This window comes from Balaenoptera physalus, assembly GCF_965194825.1.
Source record: "Balaenoptera physalus genome assembly, chromosome: 16".
In the NCBI taxonomy this organism is placed as follows: Eukaryota; Metazoa; Chordata; class Mammalia; order Artiodactyla; family Balaenopteridae; genus Balaenoptera; species Balaenoptera physalus.
The window spans coordinates 88,853,558-88,867,774 of NC_138898.1; the positions used below are offsets into that span (position 1 = coordinate 88,853,558).

Below are 14,217 nucleotides of genomic sequence, written 5' to 3' on the forward strand. Positions count from 1 at the left end.
ATGAAGAGTGGCCCCCGCTCGCCGCAACTAGAGAGAGCCCTCGCACAGAAACTAAGACCCAACACGGCCAAAAATAAATAAATAAATTTAAAAAAATAATAAATAAAGTGGGAAATGGCTATTTGGGGCAGTTAACAGTCTCCAAGTCTCCACCACAGAAAGGCACTGTTATCCTCATTTTACAGATGACACAACTGACACACAGAGAGCCCAAGTAAACATGGTCACACAGGTAGTAATTGGCGTAGCAGGAATTTGAACCTAGGCAAATGGCTCCCTGACTTTGCTCTTTGTCACAGGTTTGGTAGGCAGAATAATGTTCCCCAAAGATGTCCTATGTCCTAATCTCTGGAACCTGTAAACCTTTGGATATATTTCCTTACATGGCAGTAGGGACTTTCCAAATGTGATTCAGGTTATGGAACTTGAAAGAGGGAAGATTATCCTGAATTATCCAGGTAAATCCAGTCTAATCACATGAGTCCTTAAAAGCAGAGTGAGCTTTTCTCTGGTCAGACAAAGATGGAATGATGGACAAAGAGTCAGAGAGACACGAGAAGAATTTTACTTCCTGTTGCTGGCTTTGAAGATAGAGGAAGAAGGCCATGAGCCAAGGAATGTGAGAGGCTTCCAGAAGCAGAGAATAACCATCTGTTTATAGCTACCAAGAAAATGGGGACTTCAAGTCCTACAACCTCAAAGAACTGAATCCTCTGACAGCCCAGATGAGCAGCAAACAGATTGTCTCCTAGAACCTCCAGTAGGTAACACAGCCCACCAGCACCTTGATTTTAGTCTGGTGAGATCCATGCTGGACTTCGGACCTACAAAACTATAAAATAATAAATTTGTGTTACATTTAGCTAATATGTTTGTGGTAATTTGTTACAGCTGCAATAGAAAATAAATTTTGGAACCAGAAGTGGAATGCTGCTGTAACAGATACCTTAAAATGTAGAAATGGGTTTGGAATTGGGCAATGGGTAGAAACTGGAAGAATTTTGAGAAGCATGATAGAAAAATACATAGATTGCCTTGAACAGACCATGAGTAGAAATACAGACATTAGAAACCACCATTGAGGGCTCAGAAGTAAGTGAGGACCATTATGGGCAAAGCCTAAATTACCTTAGAGAACACTTAAATCACCGTGAACAGACTGTTAGTAGAAATATGGACACGAAAGGCAGTGCTGGCGAGGACTCAGAAGGAAATGGAGAACATGTTATTGAAAACTGGAGGAAAGGGAATCCTTGTTATATAATGGCAGAAAGCTTAGCTGACTTGTGTCCAGCAGTCATGAAGAAAGTAGAACTTGAAATAAAAATTAAAAAAAAAAAAAAAAAAGGGCTTCCCTGGTGGCGCAGTGGTTGAGAATCTGCCTGCCAATGCAGGGCACACGGGTTCGAGCCCTGGTCTGGGAAGATCCCACATGCCACGGAGCAACTAGGCCCGTGAGCCACAATTACTGAGCCTGCACGTCTGGAGCCTGTGCTCCGCAACAAGAGAGGCCGCGATAGTGAGAGGCCCGCGCACTGCGATGAGGAGTGGCCCCCGCTCGCCGCAACTAGAGAAAGCCCTCGCACAGAAACGAAGACCCAACACAGCCATAAATAAATAAATAAATAAAAATTAAAAAAAAAAAAAAAAGAAAGAACTTGTAAATGGTGAAACGACATTTAACTGAAGTTTCCAAGCACAGTTTTTTGTTTTTTTTTTTGGCTGTGCTGGGTCTTAGTATTGGCACGCAGGATCTTTATTTGCGGCATGTGGACTCTTAGTTGAGGCATGCATGCGGGATCTAGTTCCCCAACCAGGCATTGAACCCAGGCCCCCTGCATTGGGAGCACGGAGTCTTACCACTGGACCACCAGGGAAGTCCCCCAAGCACAGTATTGAAGACTAGAAAATGCAAGTGGAAAGAGATAGACTGAGAGGAGAGCTGTTAACAAAAAGGAACAGGCGGGGCTTCCCTGGTGGCGCAGTGGTCAAGAATCCACCTGCCAGTGCAGGAGGCATGGGTTCGAGCCCTAGTCCAGGAAGACCCCACATGCTGTGGAGCAACTAAGCCCGTGCGCCACAGCTACTGAGCCTGCACTCTAGAACCCACGAGCCACAACTGCTGAGCCTGCATGCTGCAACTACTGAAGCCCGCACGCCTGGAGCCCGTGCTCTGCAACAAGAGAAGCCACCGCAATAGGAAGCCCACGCATTGCAACGAAGAGTAGCCCCTGCTCGCCACAACTAGAGAAAGCCTGCGCACAGCAACAAAGACCCAACGCAGCCAAAAATAATAAGTAATAAATAAATAAACAGATTTTTTTTTTTTAAAGGAACAGGCTTGATTGTTTCTGAAATTCTCATACTCTCCAGATGATAAAAGACCCTAAAATTAAGAGATTGACTGTCAGGAAAAGCATGCTCTAGAGAAAAAAACCAAGGCTGCATTGAGAATGTCAGAGTGTTCAGTTACACAAAGGCTCTTTGAAGAGCCTGAGAGAGTGACTCATAGATCCCCTCAGTGTAACCAGGGAGCCTCTAGGAAACTCGGGTATTATCCCTCAGCCATCTAAGCAGAAGCCAGAAGTAGAGATGGGATTATCAAGGAAATATCTGTGAATGAGCTTCATGTCTTTTTTTTTTTTTTTAATAAATTTATTTATTTATTTATTTATTTATTTATTTATTATTGGCTGCGTTGGGTCTTCGTTGCTGTGCACGGGCTTTCTCTAGTTGCGGAGAGCAGGGGCAACTCTTCGTTGCAGTGCGCGGGCTTCTTACTGCATTGGCTTCTCTTGTTGTACAGCACGGGCTCTAGACACGCGGGCCTCGGTAGTTGTGGCTCGTGGGCTCTAGAGTGCAGGCTCAGTAGTTGTGGCGCATGGGCTTAGTTGCACCACAGCATGTGGGATCTTCCCGGACCAGGGATCGAACCTGTGTCCCTTGCATTGACAGGTGGATTCTTAACCACTGTGCCACCACGGAAGCCCCTGAGCTTCATGTCTTAATGGAATGAATCCCTGTGACATACATGGGAGACCCACAAGGTTCTTGAGAATTTTATATCAGTAGAAACACTGCCAGGTTGGACTGAAAGAGACAGTACAAAATGAAAGAAGTCTGTCAGACCCCCAAAATTCTATAAGCGGCAAACAGGCTGATTAAAAACTACTCAGCTGCAAACATATGCTACCTTTCTTGAAAAAGGAAAGATTATTCCTCTTCAAGCCATGAGCAGAGCTGTGAGCCACAGAGGATTGTTCTCAGAGCTGAAATATAAGGGAGTTTGCCCAGCTGGATTTCTAAATTTATTAGGAATGGTGACTCCTTTTTTCCTTCCATTTTCTCCCCCTTTGAACCAGAATATCTGTAAATGCTGTCCTAGGCCTGTCGCATCATTGTATTTTAGGAGCAGATAATTTGTTTCTTTAGTTTCCCAGGCCCACAAATGGAGAGGAAGTGTGTCCCATAGTGGATCATACCCAGAGTCTCATCTATACCTAATTTAGATGTTGAAATTTGAGTTGATGTTATACTGGATGAGATCTTTGGGGTCCTTGGGATGAGGTGACTGTAGTTTGCATGTGGGATGGATATCAATCTTTGGAAGCCAGAGGGCAGACTATGTTAGAGAAGAGAAAATGGCCTCCAAAGATAATCCATGTCCTAATCCCCAGAACCTGTGGTTTGTTTTGTTTTGTTTTTAATCTCACATGGCAAAGGGCTTTGCAGGTGTGATTAAGGTTACAGTAAACAAAAGAAAACTAATACAGCCACATACATAGTAATCACAAATACCACGCCAACTAGAAAAATGTGGTATTGCTTCCTCACATCCAGACTTACCCCTGTCAGCCAGCCTTTGTATTTTAGAGTAACCACCACCCTGACCAGTGGCATGGCCTTGAGTGATGAACATGTCAAAAAATGTTCTTTTTTCAAAGTCATCATCTTGTCTGGCAGTATTCTAGCAGTTGTGCTATTGCCTAAAACACTTTAAACTTCTCATTTGGAATTGTCTTTCAGCCAGTTTACGAGCCAGCTCCCCCAAAATCTGTTCTTGTTATTGTGGACATGTCATATCTAGTTTGAGTTGGGAGGAACAGATGATTTCTGTTGTTGCTGTTTGAGCCTTTGTTTTGCCTCGAAGAAGGATGTCTTATTCATGAAGACAGTACAGATTTATTGAGTGCTCACCCTGGATAGCTGTACTTAAGAACCTTAGGCAAATTTTTTAATCTTTCTGTGCCTAAATTTCCTTATATGTAAAGTATAGAGTATAATCATACCTACTTGTAGGGTTGTTATGAAGATTAAAATACCCAGAATGGTTCTTGCCGCGTGATAAGTCTATAATAAGTATTAGCTCTTTGTTGTTGTTGTTTTCTTTTTTAAGCAGGAAGCCCTGATTTATAAATGTAACAAAGCACATAAACAGACAACTTCTTGCATTCAGGGCCTGCTCAGGCCTGGTCATATGTACTCTACTTGCAGTTGGTGATGGAGTATTGCCCAGCTCTATAAACTGGTTCTTGATCAGGCATTTAGACTACTCCAAGACTCGGTCACAGACCCAGAGATGTTTCTCAGAAGGAGAAGACTTGGTTACTTTTTTTTTTTTTGGCCACGCTGTACAGATTTCAGAATCTTAGTTCCCCAACCAGGGATCAAACCCGGGCCGCCACAGTGAAAGTGCCACATCCTAACCTTTGGACCACCAGGGAATTCCCAGAGTTGGTTACTTTTTGAAGCACAGCCCCCTTTCTGACTCTCCTGTCAGTTCCTGCTACCAGCTCTGTTCAGCATGTTGGTCTGCCATAGACACTGGGAACAACACTGGGTCCGATAGCAGCTGTAAGGCTTCTCTTGGTTTAGGCCCTACTTAAACCTGGCCTTTTGTATCAGCAGTAAATGGATCAGAACCATGTATCCAGATGTGATATATGTTAATTCCAAAATCCAGAAAGGCCTTCCAAATGTCTGACTTCTTTCTTTGTGGTAGGGGATACAAGATAACAGCAATGTGTGCGTAGCTTTGGAAGGAATAGCCTGATATGTACACACGTGACCTCCAGACCACCAGAGATTCATAGAGATTAGAGATCTCTGTATTTTCAAGAGATCTATCTCCCACCTTCTGGCATACATACACCATATTAATGTATCGTAAAGTACCTGCTACTTCCTGTTCACTAGGTTCTATTTGCATGTCATTAGAATAGTGGTCCAGTGGATTGTCTGTTGGTTGACAGATGATCAAGGTCCTTGCCAACTGCTTCTGGTGTTCTCGGCTTATTGGTCAGAAAATAAAAGCATTTTCCAGATCATTGGCTGCATACCAGTTGCCAGAGGTTATGTTTATTTGCTCTGGTAAGAAATGACATCTGGAACAGCAGCTGCAATTAGAGTCAGGACCTGATTAGGCTTATAGTAATGCAGTGTTCGCCGAGACCCATTCCTCTGTACAGTCCAGACAGAAGTAAAAGGAGATTTGTTGAGAATGCGCAGCCCTGCATCTTGAAGTCCTTGATGGTGGTGCCGCTCTCAGAGGCGCTCACAGGACTCTGGTGTCACTGTTTGTAGGCAGAGGGTGCTCCCGGGGCCTCCACTTCTTTTCCCCACCGTACAGCCCTAAAGCCGTGGACCAGAGAGCCAAGGAATCCCCAGTTGCCAGCTGTCAGTAGTAAGGAACAACAGGGTACACACAGGGAATCATAAGCAGTTTACTGCTAAATCATAAGATACAGCATAGTAAGTGGTATAAGATGGGGCAGGTATTCCAGCAAAACTTGTACAAGAATGTTCGTTAGAAGCACTGTTTGCAATAGCCGAACGGAGGAAACAACCCAGATGTCCACCAACTGATGAATGGTAAACAGAGTGTAGTATATCCATAGAGTGGAATATTATTCAGCCATGGAAAAGGAATGAAGATATTTGGCTACACTGTGGATGAGCCATCAAAACATGCTAAGTGAAAGAAACCAGTTTCAGAAGGCCACATCTTGTATGATTCCATTTATATAAAGTATTCATAGGCATATGGATCTTTGCCTATGTACAGAATAGACAAAACCGTTAAAGACAGAAAGCAGATGAGCAGTTGCAGGGGAAATGGGATTGGGGAGAGTGAGTGCTTAATAGGTACAGAGTTTCCTTTGGGGATGATGAAGATGTTCTGGAACTAGGTAATGATGATGGATGCACAACATTGGGAATATACTGAATGTCCCTGAATTGTACACTTTAAAATAGATAAAATGGTAAATTTTATGTGCACATTATCACCAAAAAAATGCATACACATGCTCACAGAGAAAAGCCATTTAAGATTTTGAATAGTGTATGCTACAAGAAATAAGGACAGCTCCCAAAAGGAGTTTCCAACATAATTAAATAGTGGTGAGAACAAATAATCATGGAATCGTAGGATCTTGATTGGTTATGTAGAGGAGGGCAGTGAGCCTTCCTGTTTGAACACAAGGTCAGTCCACACAGCTGCAGCCCAGGCTTCTCTTCCTTTCCTACAAACGATCACATCCTGTAGAGCTGTTTGCTTCCTGCCTAGTTTAGAATCTACTTGCCAAATCACCCTCCTCCCAAAAAAATCAACTATGATTTCTCCCCAGTCCCATTTTGCACTTTCACGTTACTGGATAGGTGGGCACCACATCCCATAATAGCAGTCCTTTTATGGTACAGGGCCATTCTGGCCCTATCTAGTTCTGTTCTTTTGCAAAAACAAAGGACTTGAATAGATATCCTGCAGTGTTGAGTAGCTATTTGAACATTATAACCATGCTGAGTTGTATGTGTTCTTCATATTCCTCCATCCATTTAGAAGTGCCTTTTCTCCCCCACCACACCCAGTATTATTTCACATTGGCGACTGACAGCTTGGTGGAACAGAGCAAGCAAATGCACCCTCTTCCTAGAAAGGACTGTGTAACCTTGGTTCTCTTTAGCCACTCCTCTCCCACACTACAGCCTAAGCAGCTGCCCAGGGAAGCGGTGAGCCAGCCCCAGGCAGAGTGCAATGGCTTAAAGCCACACCTCAGTCTCCAGGGTGCGTGTGCACTGAAAGTTTGTGCCATAGAAAATGGCAATTGTGTTTTGGTTACAGCTTTTCAGATTGGAAACTTTTCATCAGAACCTTGTGAGTCTTGTTTGTTTGTTTTTTTAATAGTAATTTTGGGGACTTCCCTGGTGGTCCAAGGGTAAAGAATCAGCCTTCCAATGCAGGGGACGCGAGTTCAATCCCTGGTCGGGGAACTAAGATCCCACATGCTGCAGGGCAACTAAGCCCGCACGCCACAACTATTGAGCTCACACGCCTCAATGAGAGAGCCCGCGTGCCATAAACTGCAGAGCCCACGCGCTCTGGAGCCCACACACCCTGGAACCCACACGCCACAACTAGAGAGAAAACCTGCACGCCACAACTAGAGAGGACCCTGAGCACTGCAACGAAGAGACCACGCACCGTAATGAAAGATCCTGCACGCCTCAACAAAGATCCCATATGCCTCAACTGAGACCCAATGCAGCCGAGAAAAGGGGGGGGGATAAATAAATAAAATAATAAAAAATAAAAGACAAGAACTTTATTTTTAAATAATAATAATTTTGAATATTTATTTATTTATTTATTTTGGCTGCGCCAGGTCTCAGTTGTGGCACGTTTAGTTGCGGCATGCAGGATCTTTAGCTGTGGCATGTGGGCTTCTTAGTTGCAGCATGAAGACTCTTAGTTGTGGCATGCAGACTCTTAGTTGCGGCATGCGAACTCTTAGTTGCGGCATGCGAACTCTTAGTTGTGGCATGCATAGGGGATCTAGTTCCCCGACCAGGGATTGAACCTGGGCCCCCTGCATTGGGAGCATGGAGTCTTACCCACTGGACCACCAGGGAAGTCCCAGAACCTTGTGAGTCTTAACATGGAACATTGAGAACTGTCTTCACAGTTGCTGAAATCATGAACATGTGTACAGTGTTGACAATAATAAATTTGCTTTTTTAAAACTTTGTCTCCTTGACCTTGTTTCCTGTTCAGCAAAACTTAGAACTCATTTGTTCTTCTGTAACTTGAACTGGGTTTAAATTCTTTTCAAGCCAAAGTTCTGCCTCCCTTCATTTTGGGCCATTCAAAACTTAGACCTAAATGAAATGAATAGCAGCCAATTTCCTAATGTATTTTTCTGTTTTTAAACACATGATCTGGCTTCTGAGGAGCATTCTACAGCAGTCTTCTAAATATCAATAATTAAAACCACTTGCCTGGACTTCCCTGGTGTCGCAGTGGTTAAGAATCCGCCTGCCAATGCAGGGGATACGGGTTCGAGCCCTGGTTCGGGAAGATCCCACATGCCATGGAGCAGCTAAGCCTGTGCGCCACAACTACTAAGCCTGCACTCTAGAGCCCGTGAGCCACAACTACTGAGCCCACATGCCACAACTACTGAAGCCCGTGTGCCTAGAGCCCATGCTCCACGACGAGAAGCCACCACAACGAGAAGCCCACACACTGCAACTGGAGAAAGACCGTGCGCAGCAACAAAGACCTGATGCAGCCAAAAATAAATAAATAAGTGTATATTTTTAATCTTTTATTATTTATTTATTTTGGCTGTGTTGGTTTTTCTTTTTTTTTTTTTCTTTTTTCTTTTTTTCTTTTTTTTTTTTTCTTTTCTGTGTTGGTTTTTCGTTGCTGTGGGCAGGCTTTCTCTAGTTACGGCGAGCGGGGGTTGCTCTTCATTGCAGTGCGCAGGCTTCTCATTGCAGTGGCTTCCCTCGTTGCAGAGCACGGGCTCTAGGCGTGAGGGCTTCAGTAGTTGTGGCTCGCAGGCTCTAGAGCACAGGCTCATTAGTTGTGGTGCACGGGCTTAGTTGCTCTGCGGCATGTGGGATCTTCCCAGACCAGGGCTCGAACCCTTGTCCCCTGCGTTGGCAGGCGGATTCTTAACCACTGTGCCACCAGGGAAGTCCTAAATGTATATTTTTTAAAAAAAAAAAACAAAAAACACTTGCCTGGCCACAGGCTCATCTGGCTACTCTTACTTATTAGCAGAAAAACTGGGAGCAGTGGAAGGAAGAAGGCTGCATTCTCTCAGCTTTAGGAGGGAGAGTGCAGATCAGAACCCATCCCCACACTATTACATTCTTTACATTGAAGCAATTACCTGGTTACACACTGTGTTTGTACTCAGAGAGGAGAGAAGTTCTTGAGCAATAGGATGAGTCCTTCAAGGCTATCCATGCTTAGGGTCATTCATGCTCTTCTTGGTCTCAGCAGGAATACCTTTTGACTCCTTCCCATCAAGATGATGCTTCTTCGTGCCAGCTGGGTACAAGGATCATAGCCTCTGCCTTATACTTTAAGGAACTCAACACAGCAGAGGAAGACAGACACATAAGCAATTATAGGCAAAGGTGGCAAGTGTTATTTCAGAGTTATTAACAGCACCATTAGAAGTAACTAATTCAGCAGTGCCAGCTGTTGAAAACAAGCCAAGACCTGTCATCTTGACTCTAGATACCAGTAAAAGTGCTTCTGGAAACAAGTTGGCTCCCTACAAGCTTCCCATTGGCCAGGATTGAGTCATATGTGTGCCCATCCCCTGGCTGCAAGGGAGTCTGGGAAGGTAGTATTCCAACATGCCAGTTTGTCATAGGAGTGAGCTCTGCCAACAGGAGGAAGTCATAGGGTGGCTGTTGGATCGCCCCCAGCTGTGTCTACCCCAGCCCTATGTCAAGTATGTATTTAAAAGTCTAAGGTGTGTATGTAACTAAGGTTTACTGGCTCTCCATTATCCAGCTTTGTGTATATAAAAAACATTGATTAGGAAGACACTGAGTTTTTTCTCTCCATTTTAAGCCTATAGGGACTCCTATAACAAATAGAATAATCATTTTCTAAATGCTGGGTGCCAGGCACTTGCCCCAGGGTACTCTGTATCTTATCTGTAATCCTCAAAACACTATGAGATGTTAAAAATAAATAAATAAATAAATAAAACACTATGAGAAAGTTGGGTTCTCCCAATTTAAAAATGAGGAAACTGCGTCTGGAGGCAGTTAAATAATTTACCCAAGGTCATACAACTGAAAAACTGAAGCCAGTTCTGAGATTCCAAAACATAGGCTCCTTTTTCTTTTTTTTTTTTTTTTTTTTTTTGACTGAGTTGGGTCTTCATTGCTGTGCGAGGGCTCTCTCTAGTTGTGGCGATTGGGGGCCATCCTTCATTGCAGTGCGTGGGCCTCTCACCGCAGTGGCCTTTCTCGTTACGGACCATGGGCTGCAGGCGCGCGAGCTTCAGTAGTTGCAGCGTGCAGGCTCAGTAGGTGTGGCTCACGGGCTGTAGAGTACAGGCTCAGTTGTTGTTGCGCACGGGCCTAGCTGCTCCGCAGCATGTGGGATCTTCCCAGACCAGGGCTCAAACTCGTGTCCCCTGTATTGGCAGGCGGATTCCCAACCACTGCACCGCCAGAGAAGCCCAGAACATAGGCTCTTTTCACCCTTCGAATGTCACCAAAAGAGCCAGGCAATCATTATCTGTGAAAAGAAAGAAAGACTTTTAAGGGCCATAACATTTTTCTTTCTTTTTCATTTTCCGTGCTATCTCCAATCCTGTTTTCTTTTTTTTAGTGAAGAAAAGATGACTGCAGCCCGCATTAGGAAATGCCATAAGTGTGGGACCGGCCTCATCAAATCAGAAGGCTGCAACCGCATGTCTTGCCGCTGCGGTGCCCAAATGTGCTACCTCTGTCGAGTATCTATTAATGGATATGACCACTTCTGCCAGCATCCTCGCTCCCCAGGAGCCCCTTGCCAGGAGTGTTCAAGATGCTCCCTCTGGACCGACCCCACTGTAAGTGAATGCATGGCTACATGTTGCTTTGTAGGGAAAAAGTATCTATAACGTAATATGACGAAAAGAGATTTTATACACACATAACACATTTTGAATCCTAAAAAGATAGGGAACTGCGTAGATAACCACACACAAAAATTGAGAAAGTAGCTAAAAAGCTACTCCTCAGAAAGCAGCATTCCACAACAGTTTATGAGCAAATTCTTTTAATCCTTTAGGGAATAAAATTTTTCTATGCCATTTGAAATACTTCCGAGGATAGAAAAGTACGGAATGTTTTACATATATTTGTATAAAGCCAGCATAATGCTGATACCAAAACCTCTCAGAGGTAACCCTGAAAAAGAAATCTACAGATCTATCTCACTTATGAATATAGGTTTAAAATTCTCTAAATAAAATAACAGCAAATAGAAACCATGACCAAGTGAGATTGTTCCAGATGTGCAAGGATGGTTCAGTATTAAGAACTCTATTAATATAATTTACCATATGATATCTTTAGATGATAAAGACAAATACACTGATGAGGATGCTTATAATTTTTGTGACTTTCTGTTGGAATAAAAAAAAAAAAATCCCACAAGGACTCAGAGGCAAAAAACATACAAATCAATTTTCACTGCAAAGGAAAGGAGCTGTTACAGTGGAGGATTACTGGACTGAATGTCAATATTATGACATAATATGAGGGTGTTTCATGTTTGGTAATTGAAGTCATTGTTGCTTTTGTTGTGGTCATCCATGTACAATGCTTGGTATCAGTTTATTTATCTCTTGTAAAAATACAGTGTGTGTGGGGGGAAAAAAAAAAAAGACAAATACAGCCAGCCCTCTGTATCTGCAGGTTCTACATCTGTGGATTCAACCAACCATGTATTGAAAATATTCAGGGAAAAAAATTTCCAGAAAGTTCCAAAAAGCAAAACTTGAATTTGCCACACACCAGCAACTATTTATATAGCATTTCCATTGTATTAGGTATTATAAGTAATCTAGAGATTATTTAAAGTATACGGGAGGATGTGCATAGGTTATATGCAAATACTACACCATTTTATATAAGGGACTTGAGCAACACTGGTTTTGGCGTCCGTGGGGGTCCTGGAACCAATGCCCTGTGGATATCTAGGGATGACTGTATCCATTCTTGATTTAAGCTTTAACAGTAGTATTAGAAGGATACTTAATATGTTTTATAAGCCCCATATTTCAAAACAGTCATTAGCATGTGTTTAATAGTGAAATACATAGAAGCATTCCCCAAAAGTCATATATAAGACTATCACCATTATTTGTGCTAGTCAATGCAGTTAGCTGAGAGAATAAGATGAAAAATATAGATATTGGAGAAGATAATCACTAATGCTTATTGGACACCCACTGTGTGTCCAATAAAAAGTTCTAAGCACTTTTATATGTAAAGAAGAAAAGCAGGACTTCCCTGGTGGTGCAGTGGTTAAGAATCCGCCTGCCAGTGCAGGAGACACAGGTTCTATCCCTGGTCTGAGAAGATCCCACATGCCATGGAGCAACTAAGCCCATGTGCCACAACTACTGAGCCTGCACTCTAGAGCCCGTGAGCCACAGCTGCTGAGCCCACACGCTGCAACTGCTGAAGCCCACGCACCTAGAGCCCATGCTCCGCAACAAGAAAAGCCACCGCAATGAGAAGCCCGCACACTGCAACGAAGAGTAGCCCCCGCTCACCACAGCTAGAGAAAGCCTGCGCGCAGCAACGAAGACCCAGCACAGCCCCAAAAAAAAAAGGAAAAAAAAAAGGCAAACCTACTGTTTTAAACCTGAGAAAAGACAAAATAATCAACTGAAAAGGCATCAGAAGCAGTGAAAGATGGCTAGATACAAAATAAATATACAGAATGCCATTCACAGTAGCTATATAAATTGTGAAATACCCAAGAAATTAATTTTAACAAGAAGTATGAAGAAAACTATAAAACCGTATTGAAGGACATGAAGAGACTTGAACATGTGGAGAAATATGCTTTGTTCTTTTTTTTTATGTATATAATAACGATAAATTTCATTTATTTATTTATTTATTTATTGGCTCTGTTGCGTCTTCATTGCTGCGCGCAAGCTATCTCTAGATGCAGCGAGCAGGGGCTACTCTTCGTTGCGGTACACAGGCTTCTCATTGCGGTGGCTTCTCTTGTTGCGGAGCACGGGCTCTTGGCACGCGGGCTCAGTAGTTGTGGGTTGCAGGCTCTAGAGCACAGGCTCAGTAGTTGTGGTGCACGGGCTTAGTTGCTTCGCGGCATGTGGGATCTTCCGGACCAGGGCCCAAACCCGTGTCCCCTGCGTTGGCAGACAGATTCTTAACCACTGCGCCACCAGGGAAGTCCCAATAATTTTTAAGTTTGATAGTATTACTATTAGTCAGTTGTAAGTTGCTCTGTAAGGATGGCAATGTAGTACGTGAGAAGACTTGTTCTACCAAAAAACGATTGAGCATAACAGTGGATAGATACCCTGCCAACTTGGAGCTAGCAAGGAAGCTGCACCATAGCCCACAGAGGCCTGGGGATAGCCATTGACAAGTCAGCTTTCACTGGGGCAAGTGAGGATGACCTGGATAGTGGAGAAGCACCTTGTCCTTCAAAGGGGAGACTTGGTATTACAGAGAGATTACTTATGTCCAAAGTAATCTACAAGTTTACTGCAATTCCCGTTTAAATTCAGTCGGATTTATTTTTTTTCCTTGAAAAATTACCTGTAATTTTGAAAGTGAGACTAATTTTTACTGTGAAGCTGCACAAATCAAAATCACGTAGTCTAATGCAAGAATAGACAGATAGATCAAGGGGACAAGATAGAGACCAGGAACAGTCCCATAAGAATTTAATGTGTGACAAAAATTTCATTCAAATCCCTGGAGAAATGATAGATTCATCCATTCTTTCGTTTGTAACTATTCAGTGTTGCCAGGACTAGTTTTCTTGGAGTTTACAGTCTATTAAGTTTAAAACAGAGATCCTTCATGAGGTTGGTACTGTGTAGGAACAGTAGGAACGATGCAGTGGAGAATGACGGGAGCCGGAGGGGGGAGTCATCTCGGCAGGCCTCTCTGAGAGGCAGCGTTTACAGTGAAACCTGCATGCAGAGGAAGAGCAAGGCAGCCAAAGAAATAAAACAGATCTGGCCTATTCGTGGAACAGAAAGAAGGCTGGTGTGGCCTGCAGGTGGTGAACAAGGGGAGGACGGTGAGAGAGGTGGGCACAGAAGCAGGCCGTGGGTCTCACTGAGTGTGCTGGGAGCTGTTGCAGGCCCGGAGTACACGAGTGACTCGGCCTAAGCCCCCATAGTTTGTTGCCAGATGGGACTG

The 14,217-nt window shown here is 43.5% G+C and overlaps 1 protein-coding gene across 3 annotated transcripts in view; it reads left to right on the forward strand.

Annotated features, from left to right (window-relative positions):
* RNF216 (ring finger protein 216) overlaps nucleotides 1–14,217 on the forward strand; it is a 170,269-nt gene that overhangs the window by 141,157 nt on the left and 14,895 nt on the right. For all 3 annotated transcript variants that reach the window (XM_082431537.1, XM_082431538.1, XM_082431539.1), the window contains one exon: nucleotides 10,646–10,868. In XM_082431537.1, coding sequence (XP_082287663.1) covers nucleotides 10,646–10,868 — 223 coding nt within the window. The remainder of the gene's footprint in view (nucleotides 1–10,645; nucleotides 10,869–14,217) is intronic.